This window comes from Cololabis saira, chromosome 1 (assembly GCF_033807715.1).
Source record: "Cololabis saira isolate AMF1-May2022 chromosome 1, fColSai1.1, whole genome shotgun sequence".
Classification (NCBI taxonomy): Eukaryota; Metazoa; Chordata; class Actinopteri; order Beloniformes; family Belonidae; genus Cololabis; species Cololabis saira.
Genome location: NC_084587.1, coordinates 38,174,592 through 38,193,664, shown reverse-complemented (window position 1 = coordinate 38,193,664; position 19,073 = coordinate 38,174,592). Strand labels below are relative to the sequence as shown.

Here is a 19,073-nt window from a genome sequence, read left to right as displayed (position 1 = left end):
ATGGTTTGGCCCTTGATCCAGTCCGGGTTTTGGGCCCGTCCCCTCGCCCGGGAGCAGGCGGGTATAAACGTAAACAGACTTTTTGTCTGGACGCTAGCTGGACTTCGTGGTGCTGTTTTCTATTTACTCTGAACTTTTTAAGAGTCCTTGTAGTTTCGATGAGTTAGTCTTTTTGTAATTGCGGTACATTTTGACCTCAACAGTTGATGAATGAATAAAAGTTAAGAGCTAAAGAGCGAGCCAAAGCTCCGTGAGCAGCGGGGCTAGCTGGTAGCAGCAGCCTCATTGATGACATTAATGTCAGCCTCATCACCTCCATCACCATCACCTCCATCATCACCATCATCTCCTCCATCACTTCCATCTCGTCCCAGCTGCCCAGCTCACCTGCTGCTCGATGGAGGACTACGGCAGGTTCGTGCAGCGGTGTGTGTCCCAGCTGAAGAGCCTCACCGAGGGAGAGCCCAGACCTCCATCTGCTCCCTCTCTCATCCGCTTCTGGGGACGACCCATCCTCCCTCCCCTGGTACAGTACAGCTACCTTCCTTTATTTAAACATGGTTAAATATATATATATATATATATATATATATATATATATATATATATATATATATATGTATGTATATATGACAAGTAAAAACTAATGAAAACAGTGCAATATTTATAAATAAAAAACAAAAGCAAATCAACAAGCCTCACAGGCAACCAAAACATGTTCAAAAGGATTAGGAGGAAGTCGTAGATTTATGTAATCTTAACCTTATCCCAATGTGGAATAACTTTAACGAAAAGAGAAAATATTGTATTTTAACATGAATGTAAATATTTTGTTATTGCTGTACTTTCAGTATTAATTCTTATGTAAATAAATATATTCTACATTATCATTATAATATCACTCATCCTTCTGTGCATATATGTATTGTATACACAATAAAATACATATATATATATATATATATATATACACATACATACATACATACATACATTTGATTTTTTTTTTTTTTTTTAATTTATTCACAATACCATAATAATTACAATAATACAGTCGAATTAAGTGGGTAGAGTGAATGGGTCCCCCAAGGAAGCTAGGAAAGCTTATAGGTGGGGGCCCATAGTTCATATAAGGGTAGTGGTACAGTCAATGGTATAAGCAGTTACCATCTGTAAAGAGATGGTGATGGATAAATGCATACAAAGTACACAAAAACACTTAACATACATACTTAACATTACATACACATACAATCATACACATACATCCCAGCAGTCCATGAAGAAGCATTTTTATATTATATATATAGGTTAGTAAAAGATGATTTTTTTAGTTGTCTTTTAAACTTGGAGATAGAACACCTTGAGGCGATCTGCGGCCCCCTGCAAACAACACTCATACTGGCGCGCACATGTCGGCGACATTTCCCTAATATGAGTGGTTTGATTCTTGTTTGGTATGTGTGCTGAGGACTGGAGATTGGCACAAGACTACTAAGTCTATGGTTGAGCCGGTTGACAATTTGAAACACAAGACAAGCATTATGATAATCGTTTAGCTCAGCCAGTCTTAGTAACTCAAAACGGTGAAATAGAGGGTGGGTGGGGGAATTTATCTTACCTAAGTACACACATACATACACATGTACATAATATGCACACATATACACATGCATACATACACCTACGCATGCACATATACTGTACATTAGGGCTGGGCGATATGGACCAAAAGTCATATCTCGATATTTTCTAGCTGAATGGCGATACTCGATATATATCGATATTTTTTCTGTGCCATAATTGGGGTTTCCCCCAAAGCATTATAGCATAGCATCTCTGTTAGCTTCATTTTTTTCTGAGGCAAACCCTTAAAAAAACAGTCAGTTTTAATACAAAGCCTCGTGCCAAATGTCACACAGGTACCTTTGTTAACAGAGGTCTGCACAATATCAACATGTATAAAACAAATGAAATAAAAATAAACTGCCTGCATATATAGAATAAAAATGCTTCTTGAATAAAATAAAACAAAAATCCCTTTCCTGCATAACAATTAAATTAAAATACACTGTGCCATTAATACAATGTAGACAGTAACAGATAACAGCAGATTTTTCCACTGAGGTTGACAGTTGTGCAAATAACAAAACATTTGTGCAAATCTCAAATAAAACATTTAATTCAATTTTTCACAAAATAAGCTATATCAAAATCCTAAAAAAAAAAAAAAAATGTTTTTTTTTTAATAATCGATATAAACGATATTGTCTCGTACCATATCGCGTTTGAAAATATATCGATATATATTAAAATCTCGATATATCGCCCAGCCCTACTGTACATATACAACTACATCCTCACATACCTGCATACCTACGTAACGGTACACACATACACGATTGACGAGACTCTGTTCTCCAGGTAGTCGATGCACTTTTCTTTCTCTTTGTTCTGCTGTTTTAGCTTCTTAACCTCCAGCACTAGATCCAAAATTGTCTTTTACTGCTGTTTAACATCAGCAATCTCCGCCGCTATGAACTCAATAGACTCCTTGATTCCCTCGCCCTCTTCCACTGTGAGGATCCTTTTCCTAGACATCGCGTTGAAAGTTTTTAACTTGTTCGCTGTTTACTTCAGTGTTTACTTCCTTGCCCGATCAGCTGTGCGTGACTTCCTCGCCCTTTACCTGAATCCGGGAGGATAGAACTATCATGTCACTTCAGGACTTGCTGTTTCCCAGGGAGTTGTACAAGACTGTGAAGTTTTGTATTTTAGTCAGTATTTCATCGGACACTGATGTTTGGTTGTGTTGGTATTAACAGCTCTCCGGCAAACAGAGAGAGGAGATGCGGCAGCTCAGGGATGAAGTCCAGAAGATGTCAGTCTCCATGGAGGTGAAAGATGATCCCAGAATGGCCTATGTGCAAACTATTCTTCACAGCGTGCAGGTAATTTAAGCTCAGCACTTTCAACCGTCCTATTTGAAGCTTTAAAGTGTGTTATAGCCTGTGTTTATTCATTTTTGAGTAGAAACTCTTACTGTTGTTGTCTCACAATGTTTGTTTTGAATAGTTGGACTCATGGGAAATGCTAATTATGAAAAAATGCTCCTGTTCTTTCAGTGAAGACGCTATGATCTGAAGATATATCAGGTTTTGTCACATCAGTTAAATGTAATTTGTTAATATACATTAATCTCAAACCCATAGTGCAATCCAAAGTAAAATAAAGAGATATGATATCAGTAAGGTGGTGAAATTAAATAATAACAGTAGAATAATACGATATAAGGTGATGAATATCAATAGGTTATTGCAGTAATGATTTGGTACAAAGAGTTTTGAGGAGCAAAGTGGGGCAGATGATCTCCACTTTGTTCAGAAATGCATGAACTATGTCTTAAATGTTCAAAGTCAATGTTAATAATAATAATACATTTTATTTTTAAAGGCGCCGCCACCTTTCTTGGCACTCAAGGTCGCTGTACACAACATGTTAAAAAAATAGAACCAGCAGAATATATTTAAAAAAAGACATAAAAAAAACATTTAAAAACAGCAGAGGTAAGAACATTAGAAGAAATGAACATTAAATGTTCTCCAAAGATAGAATGGTATTTACTATAAACCGTAAATACAATGGATGGAGCATTAGTCATGTGACCTATTGGTTTATGAAGAACAATTTGGAAGCCTCTTTTTCTTCATACTGCATGCAGCCATGTTGCCCAGGAAGCCGCCTGGAAGCTCCTACCATATGTCAGTCAAAGTTATCTGATGCTACCAGCTCTTTCTGCCACTCCCTGCTGAAATAGCTGGAGAGCTGCCAGCAGATGCTTATAGCAGAATATCCCATTTCACTTGTTGATTTGATGGCAAAATCAAATATTACATCTGAATTTAGCCAAAGCTGGGTTTGTACAAACTGCAGATCGTTTCAGTAAGCTTGGTGGCATGACAATTAGAGATGAGGAAGTGATAATGGGTACTATTGGCTGAGCCAAAGAGTCTTTAAGAGTTTCAGTGCATAAAGGCCAAGGTTACAAGCCTAAGCTGATCACTCGCAATTGGCAATCTCTAAGGCAGCACCACATAATAAACCATCATTCACTGACAGCTGACATAACCTCTTGGTTTACTTTAGAAAATCTTTGCTGGATAATTGAGCTGCATTCATAAATGCTGCTGCACTTTACTGTGCAAAAATAGAACACCTATGTCAACCTTGTCCAAAGATAGTGTTGGCTTCTCTGAGCTTGGGGTCATCTGGGATCACAGAGACGAAATGTGTATCGTGGTCGTACAAACAAACCATCTATGAGAAAATCGTATCTTCTTCTTTTTTTTTTTGGTTGTTGTTGCTTTTTTGAAGACAGGCACTGTTTGCTCTGGACTAAAGGCAAAAAATACCACCATAACTGCTATCAGCAGCAAGTGCAAAAGCCAGGGTGTTTAATGGTTAGTGTTATATTAACGCTCTTTGCAAAGCTCATTTACTGAGCATTGATGCAGAAAAGGTCTTTTAGATTGGACAAACATGTGAGTACAATGAACCTGTTCTGTTACACACATTAAGATGTATTTGCATCCTCAAATGCATCATGTGTGCTTTTCAAGGTTGGGATTAACTTTTTGCTGGGCCTTTTTTTTTTAAATGGTGACCTTCAATGAACCAACCGAAACATTTGAATTTTATAAACAGAATAAAAAAAAAAAGAGGTACGCGTTGCAACTTCCTGTTTTGAGTTCATACGCGGAGGAGCTTAGCTAGCTATCTGCCGTTAGTGATTGTAACCAGTATGGAGGTATTTTACACTGGAAAAGCCCATGAAATGAGCAAATGTGTCAAGCTTTGAAGTAGCAATCGTGTGAAAGAACACAATCATAATAACAACAATCATACCCGTTTAATACTAAAGGTTTATTAAGAAGCAAAATAACTTTTCTAAAAGAAGTCTGGTATCATATCAGTGCTCGTTATGAACCGATTCCTCAAAGCTGTGGTTTCAGAATCGGTATTGAAAAGGAAAACATCTGTATCAACAATACAGCTGTTCGATTATTCTGTTCTGAAGTATAACGTGTAACCAAGCAGAAAATATTCTGGCTTGTCTCATCATACACCAGCCAGCAGGGAGATTCACCATTAATGTCAGATAAACCGAACCTTTCATTAAAAAACACTTTTTAGTTTTCTCTTCCCTGCTGCATGTCTCGGCCTGAGTTTTCCCACGCACATTCGTTGTAGCTCCCTCTATGTAATGCTACATAATATGTTTGTAAAGAGAAACTAAATCTGATGCCTCTTGGTGTTTTTTCTCTTAGTTCATGGCGCAAAAGTAGTTGTTCTGGTGGTCGCTGCATTGCTGTGGAAACCAGTTGTGTCTAAAATAAAATATCCAGGCAAAACCAAAAAGCTTGAGATTCAATCTCCATATGTGGGACCCAGGAAATTGTTAGTTTTTGCCAGTTTATTTATTTGTTATCTGTTATGTTTACCCACCAGAGCATCTGCTAGGTAGATCAAATGTATCTACCCAAGATAACCAACAACAACTGGTATTATTTTCCAACCCTGATCCATTTACCTGTACTTCAGGATGTGATAAGATCCCTCAGGTTGGTTGTTATTTCCAGGTCTGAACAGGACCATAAGACAGTTACTTTTTAATGCAACAGCATGTATCAAAAGACAAATTACTAAATTCTAAAGAGAAAATGAAAGAAATTATGACAAATATCGTAAAAAAATAACAAATTAAACAGTTAAGAGTGCAAAGCAGACTGATATAGCAGATAAATACATCACAAAATACTCTGTAAAAAGATGCCTACAGCTATGATGTAAAGAGCAAGCAGAATTTGCTTACATGACTACTATCATGTAAGCGGACTGTTTTACAACCTGGGACCCAGAATAGCAAATGCACATAACCCTTGTCAGGCCTTTGCTCAGAAGACCTGAAAGGGCCGGTAGTGATATAAGAGTTTGTTTTGAAACCAGACATTTAAGGTTTTATAACTGAGACGTGTCTTAAACTAAATCAGAAATGTTATTGAATGCCAGTGTATTGACGTGACAACTGCAGCAACATGAGAGTTTGCTCTGGGTCCAGACTGCAGGAGTGAGTCCAGGAGAGCGTGTTGACTGACAGGAGGATCTCACACAGAGACACTTAAGCTAACAGGAGTACCAATATATGGATAAAAATACAAGCAGTTAATCAATCTTAATGGTCTCCAAGTCAGCTGGGAGTTAACTTTTAGTCCATATGTGTAGCGCTGGCTCCTGCAGTCTAGTCGATAGTGAAGTGCTTTTTTTTTAGTTACTCATGCCTATCAACAAATTGTGGCCCACCGCAGCGGTGTGGATAAAGTGAAATGCTGGTGTTAAAGTGATCAGTTCAGGCCTTGGTGACGCAAAGGATAAATAATCAACCATGAACATAGACATTTTTCTAATTTCTTTCCAGCCATCTATTGAAAAACTTTTGTAATCTTTAGTTTGAACAAGACTTATTGGTTACATTGATGCTTTTATGTGAGTCTATGTCCAAAGTAGTGCATTACTATTTTGAGATGTGGGGCTGCTGTCACGGTTGCACCTGGTGTCCACACTCCAGCGAATTCAACCCTCAAGAATGAAAAAAATGCACGTGTTTCGGTCTAATATGGATGGCAAAACTAAGCATTTGGAAATGATGACGTTATTGCACCGAATGTTTCATCATTTCCTAATTCACAAATCCTATTTCACGTGAACATCACAGTAAGATGATTCACAGATGTGCCTTGATGGTGGTGTAAATAACAACATGGAGATGAAACAACAAATGTTACTGCCTTGTTGACCTTGTTATCAGCCGTCATGTTGCCATAGTCTAGTTTTGATAATGCAGCTCCCTACATACACAGGAGGAAAGCCCTTTTAATGGCAATTTGCTACAAAGGTCATTTCCAGTGTAGTGTTTGGCCTGTTTACGTCTGCATGTGCATGCCCAGTGAGCACGGATGGACGTGTGATATGTGTTTAACGTTGGTGTAAACGCTGTAAATGTATATCATCCCCCAGCTGCCCCCCGCCCGTCCTCTTTAAAAAAAAAAAGAAAAACCAGGCTACTCTGATTACACTTGGTCAGAAATGGTGGAGTGCAGAGCAGCTGCTCCTTCTTTGTTCTTGGTGTACTGAACTACACATTAGGAAGGCTGTCTTCCTAACGCTGCCTTTAAAATAAAAATGTACTTGCAGAGGCCTGAAGATTGGATGGGCAACATTTTATACCATTGATTTAAGTGTTAAGGAATGTAACAAATGTAGTTCTTTAATGTGTGTGTGTGTGAGGTAGGAATGGGCGATATTTTACCATTCACGATAAACCGTCAAAAAAATTCCCCACGGTAAGAATTTGTCATCTCACGGTAAAAACGATAAATTGAGGAAATGAGCCTGAAAGAAAGAAAGAAAGAAAGAAAGAAAGAAAGAAAGAAAGAAAGAAAGAAAGAAAGAAAGAAAGAAAGAAAGAAAGAAAGAAAGAAAGAAAGAAAGAAAGAAAGAAAGAAAGAAAGAAAGAAAGAAAGAAAGAAAGAAAGAAAGAAAGAAAGAAAGAAAGAAAGAAAGAAAGAAAGAAAGAAAGAAAGAAAGAAAGAAAGAAAGAAATGAGCATGAAAGAAAGAAGAAAGAAATGAGCCTGAAAGAAAGAAAGAAAGAAAGAAAGAAAGAAAGAAAGAAAGAAAGAAAGAAAGAAATGAGCCTGAAAGAAAGAAAGAAAGAAATGAGCCTGAAAGAAAGAAAGAAAGAAATGAGCCTGAAAGAAAGAAAGAAAGAAATGAGCCTGAAAGAAAGAAAGAAAGAAATGAGCCTGAAAGAAAGAAAGAAAGAAAGAAATGAGCCTGAAAGAAAGAAAGAAAGAAATGAGCAAGAAAGAAAGAAAGAAAGAAAGAAAGAAAGAAAGAAATGAGCCTGAAAGAAAGAAAGAAGAAAGAAATGAGCCTGAAAGAAAGAAAGAAGGAAATGAGCCTGAAAGAAAGAAAGAAAGAAAGAAAGAAATGAGCCTGAAAGAAAGAAGAAAGAAATGAGCATGAAAGAAAGAAAGAAAGAAAGAAATGAGCCTGAAAGAAAGAAGAAAGAAATGAGCAAGAAAGAAAGAAAGAAAGAAATGAGCCAGAAAGAAAGAAAGAAAGAAAGAAAGAAAGAAAGAAAGAAAGAAAGAAAGAAATGAGCCAGAAAGAAAGAAAGAAAGAAAGAAGAAAGAAATGAGCCTGAAAGAAAGAAGAAAGAAATGAGCATGAAAGAAAGAAAGAAAGAAATGAGCCTGAAAGAAAGAAAGAAAGAAATGAGCAAGAAAGAAAGAAAGAAAGAAATGAGCCTGAAAGAAAGAAGAAAGAAATGAGCAAGAAAGAAAGAAAGAAAGAAATGAGCCAGAAAGAAAGAAAGAAAGAAAGAAAGAAAGAAAGAAAGAAAGAAAGAAAGAAAGAAAGAAAGAAAGAAAGAAAGAAAGAAAGAAAGAAAGAAAGAAAGAAAGAAAGAAAGAAAGAAAGAAAGAAAGAAAGAAAGAAAGAAAGAAAGAAAGAAAGAAAGAAATATTCCCGTTGATGACACTTTTCGTATTGGTATTTTTTTTATCGTTATTGGGTTAAATGCCAGAAATTATCGTGATACATTTTTTTGTCCATACCGCCCATCCCTAGTGTGAGGTCTATTACATTATGTAATGTTTAATTTTTTTCTTTTCTTTTTTAAATGGCCAGCTAAGAAAGACGCCAACACTGGAGGAGTTGCTTCAGGAGGCTGAGATTAAAGCCGACTCTTCACATCACAGCAGCAGCGTTAGATCAGAGTCCCACTGCCGGCCTTTTGATGGAACCAAGGAAAGTCTTTCACTAACACCTGTAGGGAAATTAACTAACTCTCTTCCTCCAATGACTTCCACTACGTATAGTGCCTTTTGCAAGTCTAATTTGACACCCCAGCAAAGTTACCATGATGGAGGCTTTACGGAGCCACTTGACAACCAACAAGACTCACAGCCATGCTCCTTTAATGGTGCAAACCAGCACTTACTCTCCTCTGGTTATGTGACGTCTGAGAATGTTGAAAATATCACCACCGTCTCTGGAGGGATTGACTCAGAAACTGAGAGTCGTGCTTTTGGTTCCTCTGATGACGTTCATAACACCGATGGCGTTTTCCTACACAACACCTCAAAGATAATCCATACTATGCCAGATATTATTAGCCACCCTCCCATAGATGGAGAGGAGTTAGAGAGGAGTGGGCTGGAATCATCCTTCTCTAGTGACTTAATAAGAGTAAGAAATATTTTTTGTCCTTCATTTCACAATTATTCAGTAAACCATTATCAGCACGATACGGAGAATGAGAATAATATTCCCTTCTCCTCAACATATGACCCTGTCAACGGTGGCAATAAAGACAGAAATGAGGGTCAGACAACAGAATTGCACATTCAGCTAAACCCAAGTGAAGCAGAAGCAGAGGACAACCAGGTAAACAAAGAAGAGACAAAACCATCGGAGGAGAAGACACAAAGCCATCCGCTCAGCCTCCAGGCCTTACTAAAGAAATCTCAGGAGTATCGTCGGCGCCAGCGGATGCTTAGGAACCAAGCCAAAAACACTAAAATCCAGGAAAGGACCCAAGGGCAGCCAAGAGCACGAACAGAGGAGCAAAGCCACTCTGATAAGGAGAATGATGAGTTTCTGTACAAGGGCGCTCTGACTGCTGAGGGAAAGAAAGCTAAAGAGAGGAGGGGCATTTTTATCCCGTCAGTTGAAACGTCACCACCGAAATCCCAGGATAATGAGAAGATGATTGAGAGTGAGGTCACAGGAAAAAAGACAAATGGTATCATTGAAAGCACAGATGTACTAGAAGATGAAAATAACAAAGACTTGACAAGTGCTAAAGAAAAAACCTTGAAGAACAATAAGCTGAACAGTTCCCAAGAGGCCATAACAAAACCTCAACAAATCAATGCTTTTGTCCAGCAGGAGCCCTTATCGTCAGAAACCTCCCTGGTCCAAGAAGCCTTTTATGGGACCACCTGTTTTAAAACACCTTGTACAGAAGGAGGGAAGTATCACTCTGTTCCAACCCCTACCTTCAGTCGGAGTCCTGTCCCCTGTAAAAGCAAAGGTCGTGTGAAACTAGGACGGTGCGTTGAGGGGACGGAGACCTCAGTCGGAGAGTTTGTCGTCTGTAATTTGGCTGAAGACAATGTGGAGGAGGTTAATTTGGCACATCAAAACAGTCACACAGCACCTCCCATCACCTTGAATCTCCTAGTTGAGGAGGATGTGACAAATGTAGTGGCTAAAAGTTCACTGCACATAGATCAGCTCGAGTCGAACCTGTCCAGTTTAAAGGTACTGATCTCAGATTTGGAGTCCACAGTGAAGGAGAACTTGGACCGTCACTGCCAAGTTGGCAACAACGTGCAAAGTGAGTCAAGTTTCAAAAGCATCAAGCGCTCTGAGCAACTTCACAATAATCAGCATCTTGAACTTGGTCGATATGCTCACTTCCAGGTTTGGGAGGAGAAACAGAGGATTGATGATGATGATCACTACAGTGACATGAAGGCCGGGGAACAGTCAGGAACATTCCCCTTCCTCAATTTAACAAACATCCATGACCATTCAGGCCCTCAGTCACACACCAATGAAGCAGATGATGATGATGTCCTCACAGATAAGGAGAGCAGAACCGAGACAGTTGGATTAAGCCAAAGCAAACTGGTCAAAAGCTCAAATCCAGAGAGAGGAAAGGAAAAAGAGATGGATAAGGAAGAATCAATCAAACATTCCCAAAGTGGAAACTGCATAAGACAGAAGCTTCCTGGTAAAAGCATCCTGTCTGTAGCACAGCAGATGCACATCCCTAACATATTCCGTAATATCCCCATGGAAAAGGGGACCCCGTGTATCACATCAGTGCTTTCAGATAACGGCAACCATTTGGTTGAGGGAGAGCGTGAGATGGATTTGGACGGTCACGACTCTATGCACTCGCCATCTCTTAATCGGTCGTATGACGTGGAGACACCGTCTGACCTTTGGCTGCAAGAAGACTGGGGATCTGACCCGCACTCACAAAGTTGTCTCAGTCAGGACAAATATCTGACTCCAGAGAGCGGCAAGGAGGATCAGGAAGGGCAGTCTAAGGTCAAACGAAGGCTGCTCATGCATGTAACAGAGGATGTCCGGGCAGAAAGTTTGGACACCAGCAGAGGAGTAACATCTGGGGTCAGACCAAACTCCAGCACTCCAAGAGGTAAGAACAGAACTAGTGTCCGACCGATCAGCCTTTTTTTTTTCGATTATTTCGATCACCGATTAGGGGGAAATCAAAAAGACCGATAGCCGATATCAGCCGATACGATTATTACCCTTTTTTACCTTTTTGGGAGAAAACAAATTTCAATACAAGAATTAATTTAAATGAATGGTGAGCAATTTATTGCTTTAACTAGGAAGGACAGCAATATTCACTTCGCACGGCTCACACATCAAAAGTGCAAATTATGGAACATCAAACAAAACAAGCAGCATTTCAGTTATTAAAAACAACATTAAGTGAATTTTCTCTTTTACATAAAATAAAAAAGCTGCCTATAAAAAATAACAAATTAAGAGGAATAACAGCCTCAATTTTAGAACAGTCAGGCACAAAACTCCCAATTCCCAGACCCAAACCACAGCAAGTGCCTACTTGGAGGTAGTAACAGTAAGCTAACTAGTACACATGACGAACAACCAAACAGTACAGGTTGTAAAAATGGCTACACAGGTTGTTTTTTTAAGTGCAAATATTTACTTAAGTTTACTTAAGTTTGAGCATGTTGAACATTCTTAATACAAAAAGAAAATGCAGTATTTCAGTACATTTCTTAATTTTTCTTTAAAAAAAAAAAAAATCGAAATTATTTATTTTCGATTTTTTTTGGGGGGGGCCGATACCGATTATTAATAAAATTATGAATATCGAATTCGATAATCGGCCACGGCCGATTATTGGTCGCCCACTAAACAGAACAGTAAAGAGCAAATATGGGCTGCAGAGCCTTGTATACAATATGAGAGCTTTGTCTTAGTCATATAGAAAATAAATAACATAGATCATATAGATCAGATTAGGAAAATGTATTGGAAAAAAAGTTTAATACTTGCTGTGGGAGTTGAAGCATGTGTGATTTCTGCTTTCTATTGCACAAATTAGAGCCAACAGGCCACTTTCACATGTGACTGCATGTTATGTGCTTGTCTTTAGCTGCCCTGCGTTGGTCTGAAGGTCGTGACGATCAGAGGAACAAGCAAGAGCAAGTGAAACGGGCCCATGCTGAACAAGTCAGAGCCCTGCAAGACGAGCACAGGAAACAGCAGGAAGAGCTTCTACAGGTGACGCAGTGGGCACGTCTTACCGGGGTTACTGGCTACATAAATAAACTACTATGACCAGCTGCGCTGGTCTTGATCTCTGCTGGCAACCTGCAATGAAATTTGTGTATTTTATGTGTGATAAAGTTTTTTTTTTTTTTTTTTTAAGCCAACGCACAAAACAGGAGTTTGCATTAAACAGAAAAATAAACTTCCCAGTCACTCTAAATATTCAGTGATGTTAACAAAGACTAGCAAAAACTGCTTTTTAGCATAATTTCAGTGTTTTCAAGTTTTCCAGAGAAGTTGGGATCACAACTGTCATCGCTGTGGTGTAAAGCTTTGTGAATGCAACAGCTCGAAGTGAGACTGATATATGTTAGTCCTTAAAAATTCAACAGTTATGTCGAATTAAGGCTGAAAGTGACACAGTTCAAGAATAAATACTGCTGTACCTTATGGACGTAGTCAGAGCAGTTTACGAAACATCCTTGCTGAAGAATACTTGAAAATGACACGTGAGTAACATCAAGCATCCTGTTCTGTTACAGTGCAGAAAGGATACATTTGCTTTTTAGCTGTATTTATACTCTGAAAACTCAAATCTGAAATTATACAAATCAAAAGAGATAATTGTACATGAACGCCCAGCCCAGTGTTTCCATCGTTCATCGTAATGAAAGAACAGTCCGTGCGGATTTTCTCACTGACTTACTAAGATGTGATAGGACACTGACCCCAAGTGTTTCTTTTGAAACTCGAAGCCGGCGTCTGAAAGCACACGCGCGTTTAAAGACCCGCTGTTGCCCTACCTGTTGGAGTGCGCCCAGGGTCTTGGGCAGACTACAGACATCTGTTCATTACAAGAGACCTTCAGACTCTCCCCTAGTTAGAAAAAAAGGGATTCTTCCATAAATGTTTCATTACATCCCTAAAAGGCGAGCTGGCACGGTTGCCTGCTTTTTTTTTTTTTTTTTTTTTTTTTTTTTTTTTTTTGCTTTTTTTTGTGAGCGTGGTGCATGTGTGCGCGTCCATGAAAGGCTTCAAGGACGCCTGCTGTTCTCTGGCAACCAGTTCTCGATTCTTTAGCTTGTGTCTGTATTTGTTCTTGGCTCGTGTCCTTGCCCTGTTAATCACTGGCTCGGCTAAATTTATGTATCCTTAACAACAATATAATTAACATAAGCTGTTTAATAAAAAGACTTCTATTTGACACCCCTCTGTTCCTCCATCATTTGTGATGTGATGAGAGTCGGCTGGCTGGACTTTCTGGCAGACGAAGGAGGGGAATGAGGGAATTGACACAGAAAAGGAAAGGATAATTTGTTTAATTCATGAGCGTCTGTGGTTAAGTGCCAGATCTTCCTGCTGAGTGCCACCACTAATGATTCCCTCTACTTTTTTCCCCCCTCATCCCTCTCTTTGTTTTGCCTCGTACCACCTTCAACATTGTTTTTACTCACTGCTTGCATTAATTTCCCTGTATCTCTCCTGTCTCATCCTCCTGCTCGTTCCTCTCATCTCATCCCTCTTGCCTCCGTGCCCCATCGCTCCCCTTCTGTCTCTTACTCTCTTCCCTCAATTAATTTCTTCCTCCTGCCTCATTTGCTGTTCTTTCCAATTCAATATTTTCCACCCTTGTCTGTTCCCAAATGCACACACCTGCACCTGCACACACACACTTCTCATCTTGTTCCTTCGCTCCATCCTTTCTGCGGTCTGATTGTCTCCCAGGCGTTGGCAGTACGTTACAGATTCCTCCAGAACATGTCCTTCCCTTGTTCCATGTCAAGCTCTTGTCCCGGGGACACGGTGACCTTCTCTACTCTCTCACAGGTATTCAATACATTTGTTCACTTATCAGTGATAGAAAAATCTTGTTCTGTTTGTCCCTTTTTATTTGTACAATTATGAATCTTCACCGCTTGGCCATCTCACTCATCAGAGACGGTGATCTGTTATTGTGTTCTCATTTATGTATCAGCGCAACATCCCAGCTCCTGCTTGATTTGTTAAACATACATATCCCTTTAAAGCTACAACTCCTGAATCAACAAGTGAACAACAGAACATCAGCTGCTTATTATTCTGTTTAATATTCCTTATCATAATGATAAGCCGTGAGTCCACTTGCTGCGGTGCTCTAAACAGATGCCAACCTAAAGACCTTGAGAAGCTGTGTAGGAAATTAATTGGTTGTCACTGATGGAATTAGCATTCTCCTCTTTCTTCCCCTCTGGTCTTCATTATTCACCCCTCTCCTCCTGTTCTGTCCTCCACCAGCCCCTCGGCCCGTGCTCGCAGCACTACCGCCCCCTGCTGGCAGCGGCCGTGAAGGGTTTCCTGACTCGGAGGCTGCTGAGGACAGAAAGAGTTGCTCAACTGGTGCGCACCATCAGGGTATGTGGAGTTACACGTCACCTGAAGTTACACGTCACCTTTTATGATGAAGTGAGTTTATTTATTGTTTATTGTTTATTGTTTTGCACAGTTTTTAAAAAATATACAGGACATATCAATGATAAACACTATAGGTGCAGGAAGAGGCAAAAAACCCAATGGGCTTATTTTGAAGCCTCCACCGAAGATATTAAAATTTCATGTCAAGATTAACATACAAAAAAACAGAAAGTAAAACTACACAAAAGTGATGGCAAACTAATAATGCAATATATAAATAATAAAGAATAAAGACAAAAAATAAATGTGTGTGAGTGTGCATGGGATATTGTTTTTACAACTTATATTATATTGACTCCTGAGCAAATAAGACTGTACATGTCACTATGACTGAAACACAAAAAAAAACAAAAAAACAAAAAGAACATGGATACATAAACAACAATACATTGGGAAAACAGTTACAAAACAGCAGTCAAGTGGTCCTTCAAACGTCTTTTGTAATATTTCAGAGAGGACGAGCTCTTTGCCAAGTGGGAAAAATCATTCCACAATTTAGTCCCTAAATCTCACCGAAAATTGACCTCTGCAAGTGAGAAATTTAGGAGGATGAAGATCTGAGGATTGTCGAGTTGAATAAGAATTAATCTCTGAGTTTAATTTAAAGTAAGTCTTGAACTGTCCAGGAATATTACCTTCACTTGAATTTAGCTTATAAATAAAAACGCATATCTGAAAAATATTGATATCATAAATAGTAAGAATCTGGAGTTTGTGAAATAAAGGAGTAGATGAAGCGAGTGACTCTGATCGAGTTGCAATCCTAACAAAACGTTTCTGTAGGACCAGAATTTTGTGAAGATTTGTAGGAAAAGTATTTGCCCAAACTATATTGCAATATGAGAGATAAGGATAAATTAAACTATAATAAAGTGTAAGGAGACAACTCGTCGTGAGTAAATGCTATCTGTGTGTAGATTACAGATGTGCATGTTTTTGTGCATGTAGGACACGCAGCAGTTCCTGCGGGCCTTCCAGCAGCCGAGTGTCGGCAGAGGGGAGTTCTGTAGCAGGCAGGATGTCCTTCTGCAGGACAGAGTCCTTCTGCAGGTATGAAAACAAACACTTTTTGTCTCCACGTCTCTTTTTCAGACTGCACTCGGCATTAGCACTTGCATGTTTCTGTCATAACATACTAATTTAAATCACTGTCCACCCTTTCATTGTTTTCACCAACAGCTGCGAGCAGGACGCTATGAGTTTCATGACATTTTCTTCAGCCTGTCAGCCGGAGAGCAGATGCAGCTGATCAGCTGGGACAGAGAGCTGGACAGGGAGAGGGAGCTCAAACGGCAGGTAATCTCCACAGAAGAACTTGTTCTTTTTAGTTTGTAGTGAATCAAATCTAACTCTGGTGCGGTATTTGTGACTAGGAAAAACATAGAACCAAAACAGGAATAAAATGATTTCATAATAATTTTGATTATCTTTGAGTATTTGTCAGTTCTGTATGATTAATACACACAACCTTTTGTGCTGTTTTGGATGACTACATTGCCCCAAAATGTTCTTCTCCAGTTATAGCCACAATTCATTTTCAACCCCTTTTACTGTAAGTGTTGAGTTATAAATACAAGCAATGTAAAGAATCAACCAGGCGACTTACCTGCATACCTTCACCGTGCATTGAAACAAACCGACTCTGCTGTGGGTGTTTGTATTTATTTGTTTGTATGTTCACCAGTATATCTGGCTCAATGTTTGTATTTGCGCTGGAGACACATCTGTAAGCACTGAAGACATTCTCGTTTGGTTTCAAGTGACAAATTTAGGCACACTTGGATTCAGTTTTTCTGTGAAAAGAAACAAAATCATGGGAAAAATGCTCCAAGTTTATAAACTCATTAAGTGATTCAGAACAAAGCAAGTACGGTTTGAAGGCACGCTAAATCATAGTTGTGCATTTGGCCATTGTACTTCCTCTATTGTACACATCCTTCAGGTGCTTACAACAGATGACTTGCATAGATTATGTGTACATTTCCTCCCTCTAATGCTTATTACCACTGCAGACTAATTTATCCTGTGTGTGTGTCTGTGTGTGTGTAGAATGGGTGTCCCAGAGGAAAGACTTCACTGTCGGCTGCAACACAAAAATCATTGGAGAGAAAAAGAGGAATGATGTGAGTTTCCATCATGTTTTGAAATGTTTCCAGTAAGCAACTTTTTTTAGGCGATACTTTAGAATTGCAGTTAATGAAAATACTGTAATTCTGTCACGAATTAAAAATATTGCATAGCCGACATAAAATAATTTTTTTTACCGTAGTTTTGTTTTTTACCAGAAATTTTGCCAGTGGCTAAAACGTGTTTTTCTTACTTCCAGGATTCAGAAGAAGACTGCAGAAAGGCACATGGCACAGGTTTTGATGAGGACTGGACAAAAGTCTGAATTTTCAGTTGAGAAACAGCAGCAGATAAAGCGACGAAAGTTCAGAGCAAATCCGGAGAGAGTCCTCAGGAGCGCTTGCTCTTCCAGACCTCTATGACACTTTCCTAATTGGGCCCAGTGAGCACTCCTAACGACCCCTCCAGTGAACTATCTGAATAGAATATCACAAATGTTGTAAATCTAAGTGGGACACAAATGGATTCATTTTGCTGACCAAGCTTAAGGTTACAGCTCTACTAAAGTCAGGAATTACAGAGCTTCCTGGTGTCTTGCAGGTCTGTTTTTATTATGTTTTTCTACATTCAATATACCTTTAATGAAAATGTTTGAGGGGGAAAGTTGAGTTGCTTTCTTTTCTTCGGTTCCAGGATAGTTACCCTGTTAAAGTCTGGGCCATTGTTTTAGTTCATTCTGGGTGTTTTGCGTTTTCTTATTATTCCACACTGAATATTTATAGGAAGCTGGGTTGTCAGCACCCAAGTAGAGAATCATTAGTTATTAACTGAAGGTGTGGTGAAAAAGGTGCTTCATGTTTTATGTGCCTGTGACCTCAGACAGACAATCTTTTTACCATATGTGGACCCCCTTCAGTAGGAGGTCCCCTTAGTGTTGCCGATATTTATACAGTACAGAATACAAGTACAAGTTGTGTCACTCCTTAGTGCTGCCTTAAATGTACTGTTTTGTAATGACTCATTAGCCAAAAGTATGTAAAGCTTTTGCATAGTTTTGTACATGTTTTCTATGTTATTTATTTTGTGGTTGGAAATAAAGTTTTATAATTGGTTAAGTGATTGTTGCTGTGAAGTTTGTGTGAGGGAGAAGTGGGGACAGATTTAGATTCAGATATCTTTATTAATTCCTAGTACGCTATATTGCCCAAAGTATTCCCTCACCTACCTTGACTTGCATATAAACTTAAGTGACATCCTAGCTTCAACTATTCTAGCAAGGGTGTCCACAAAATTTAGAAGTGTGTTTTGGGGAATTTTTAACCATTCTTCCATTAGCTCATTTGTGAGGTCACACCCTGATGTTGGATGAGAAAGCCTGGCTCTCAGTTTCTGCTCTAATTCATCCTAAAGGTGTTCTATCGGGTCAAGATCAGGACTGTGCAGGCCAGTCAAGTCCATCCACACCAGAATCTCTCATCCATGTCTTTATGGACCTTGCTTTGTGCACAGTCGTCTTGGAAGAGGGGAGCAGCTCCAAACTGTTCCCATAAAGTTGGGAGCACGGAATTGTCCAAAACGTCTTCGTAAGCTGAAGTATTCAGAATTCCTTTCACTGGAACTAAGGGCCAAGCCCAGCTCCTGAAAAACACACCATAATCTCCCTGCACCAAACTTTACACTTGGCCCAAATGCACAATGCAGTCAGACAAGTACAGTTCTCCTGGCAACTGCCAAACCCAGACTCGTCCATGAGATTGCCAGATGGAGAAGCGCGATTCGTCACTCCAGAGAACGTCTCTCTCCACTGCTCTAGAGTCCAGTGGCGGCGTACTTTACACCACTGCATCCGACGGTCTGCATTATGTATGGCTGCTCGACCATGGAAACCCATTCCATAAAGCTCTCTGCACGGTTTTGATCTAATCTGAAGGCCACATGAAGTGTGGAGGTCTGTAGCGATTGACTACAGAAAGTTGGTGACCTCTTCGCACTGTGCACCTCACGTCCGCTGACCCCGCTTCGTGAGTTTACGTGTCCTACCATTTTGTGGCTGTGGTTTTTGTTCACAAACACTTTCATGTTCTTATAATACAGCTGACAGTTGACTGGAATATTTAGGAGCGAGTGGATTTGTTGCACAGGTGGCAT

At 39.4% G+C, this 19,073-nt stretch overlaps 1 protein-coding gene across 2 annotated transcripts; it reads left to right on the top strand.

Moving 5' to 3' along the window:
- The first annotated feature begins 55 nt into the window (after positions 1–55).
- On the top strand, positions 56–18,040 carry cp110 (centriolar coiled-coil protein 110). Of its 2 annotated transcripts, none has more exons than XM_061722428.1 (10): positions 56–526; positions 2,826–2,951; positions 8,751–11,295; positions 12,292–12,419; positions 14,133–14,234; positions 14,682–14,798; positions 15,807–15,908; positions 16,038–16,154; positions 16,908–16,981; positions 17,185–18,040. In XM_061722428.1, exons 1-10 carry the CDS (start codon positions 398–400, stop codon positions 17,345–17,347), a joined length of 3,603 nt encoding a protein of 1,200 aa, XP_061578412.1. In that variant the 5' UTR covers positions 56–397; the 3' UTR covers positions 17,348–18,040. The 2 variants fall into 2 exon arrangements, with proteins under 2 accessions (XP_061578412.1, XP_061578406.1); XM_061722422.1 differs by having other exon boundaries at positions 14,682–14,849.
- Positions 18,041–19,073: the final 1,033 nt, after the last annotated feature.

Excerpts from the sequence above, each read along its gene's own strand:
- cp110 (XM_061722422.1), top strand. The coding sequence starts at position 398 with ATGGAGGACTACGGCAGGTTCGTGCAGCGGTGTGTGTCCCAGCTGAAG. Across the intron at positions 16,155-16,907 it reads AGAGGGAGCTCAAACGGCAG|AATGGGTGTCCCAGAGGAAA; the intron begins GTAATCTCCACA and ends GTGTGTGTGTAG. Across the intron at positions 16,982-17,184 it reads GAGAGAAAAAGAGGAATGAT|GATTCAGAAGAAGACTGCAG; the intron begins GTGAGTTTCCAT and ends TCTTACTTCCAG.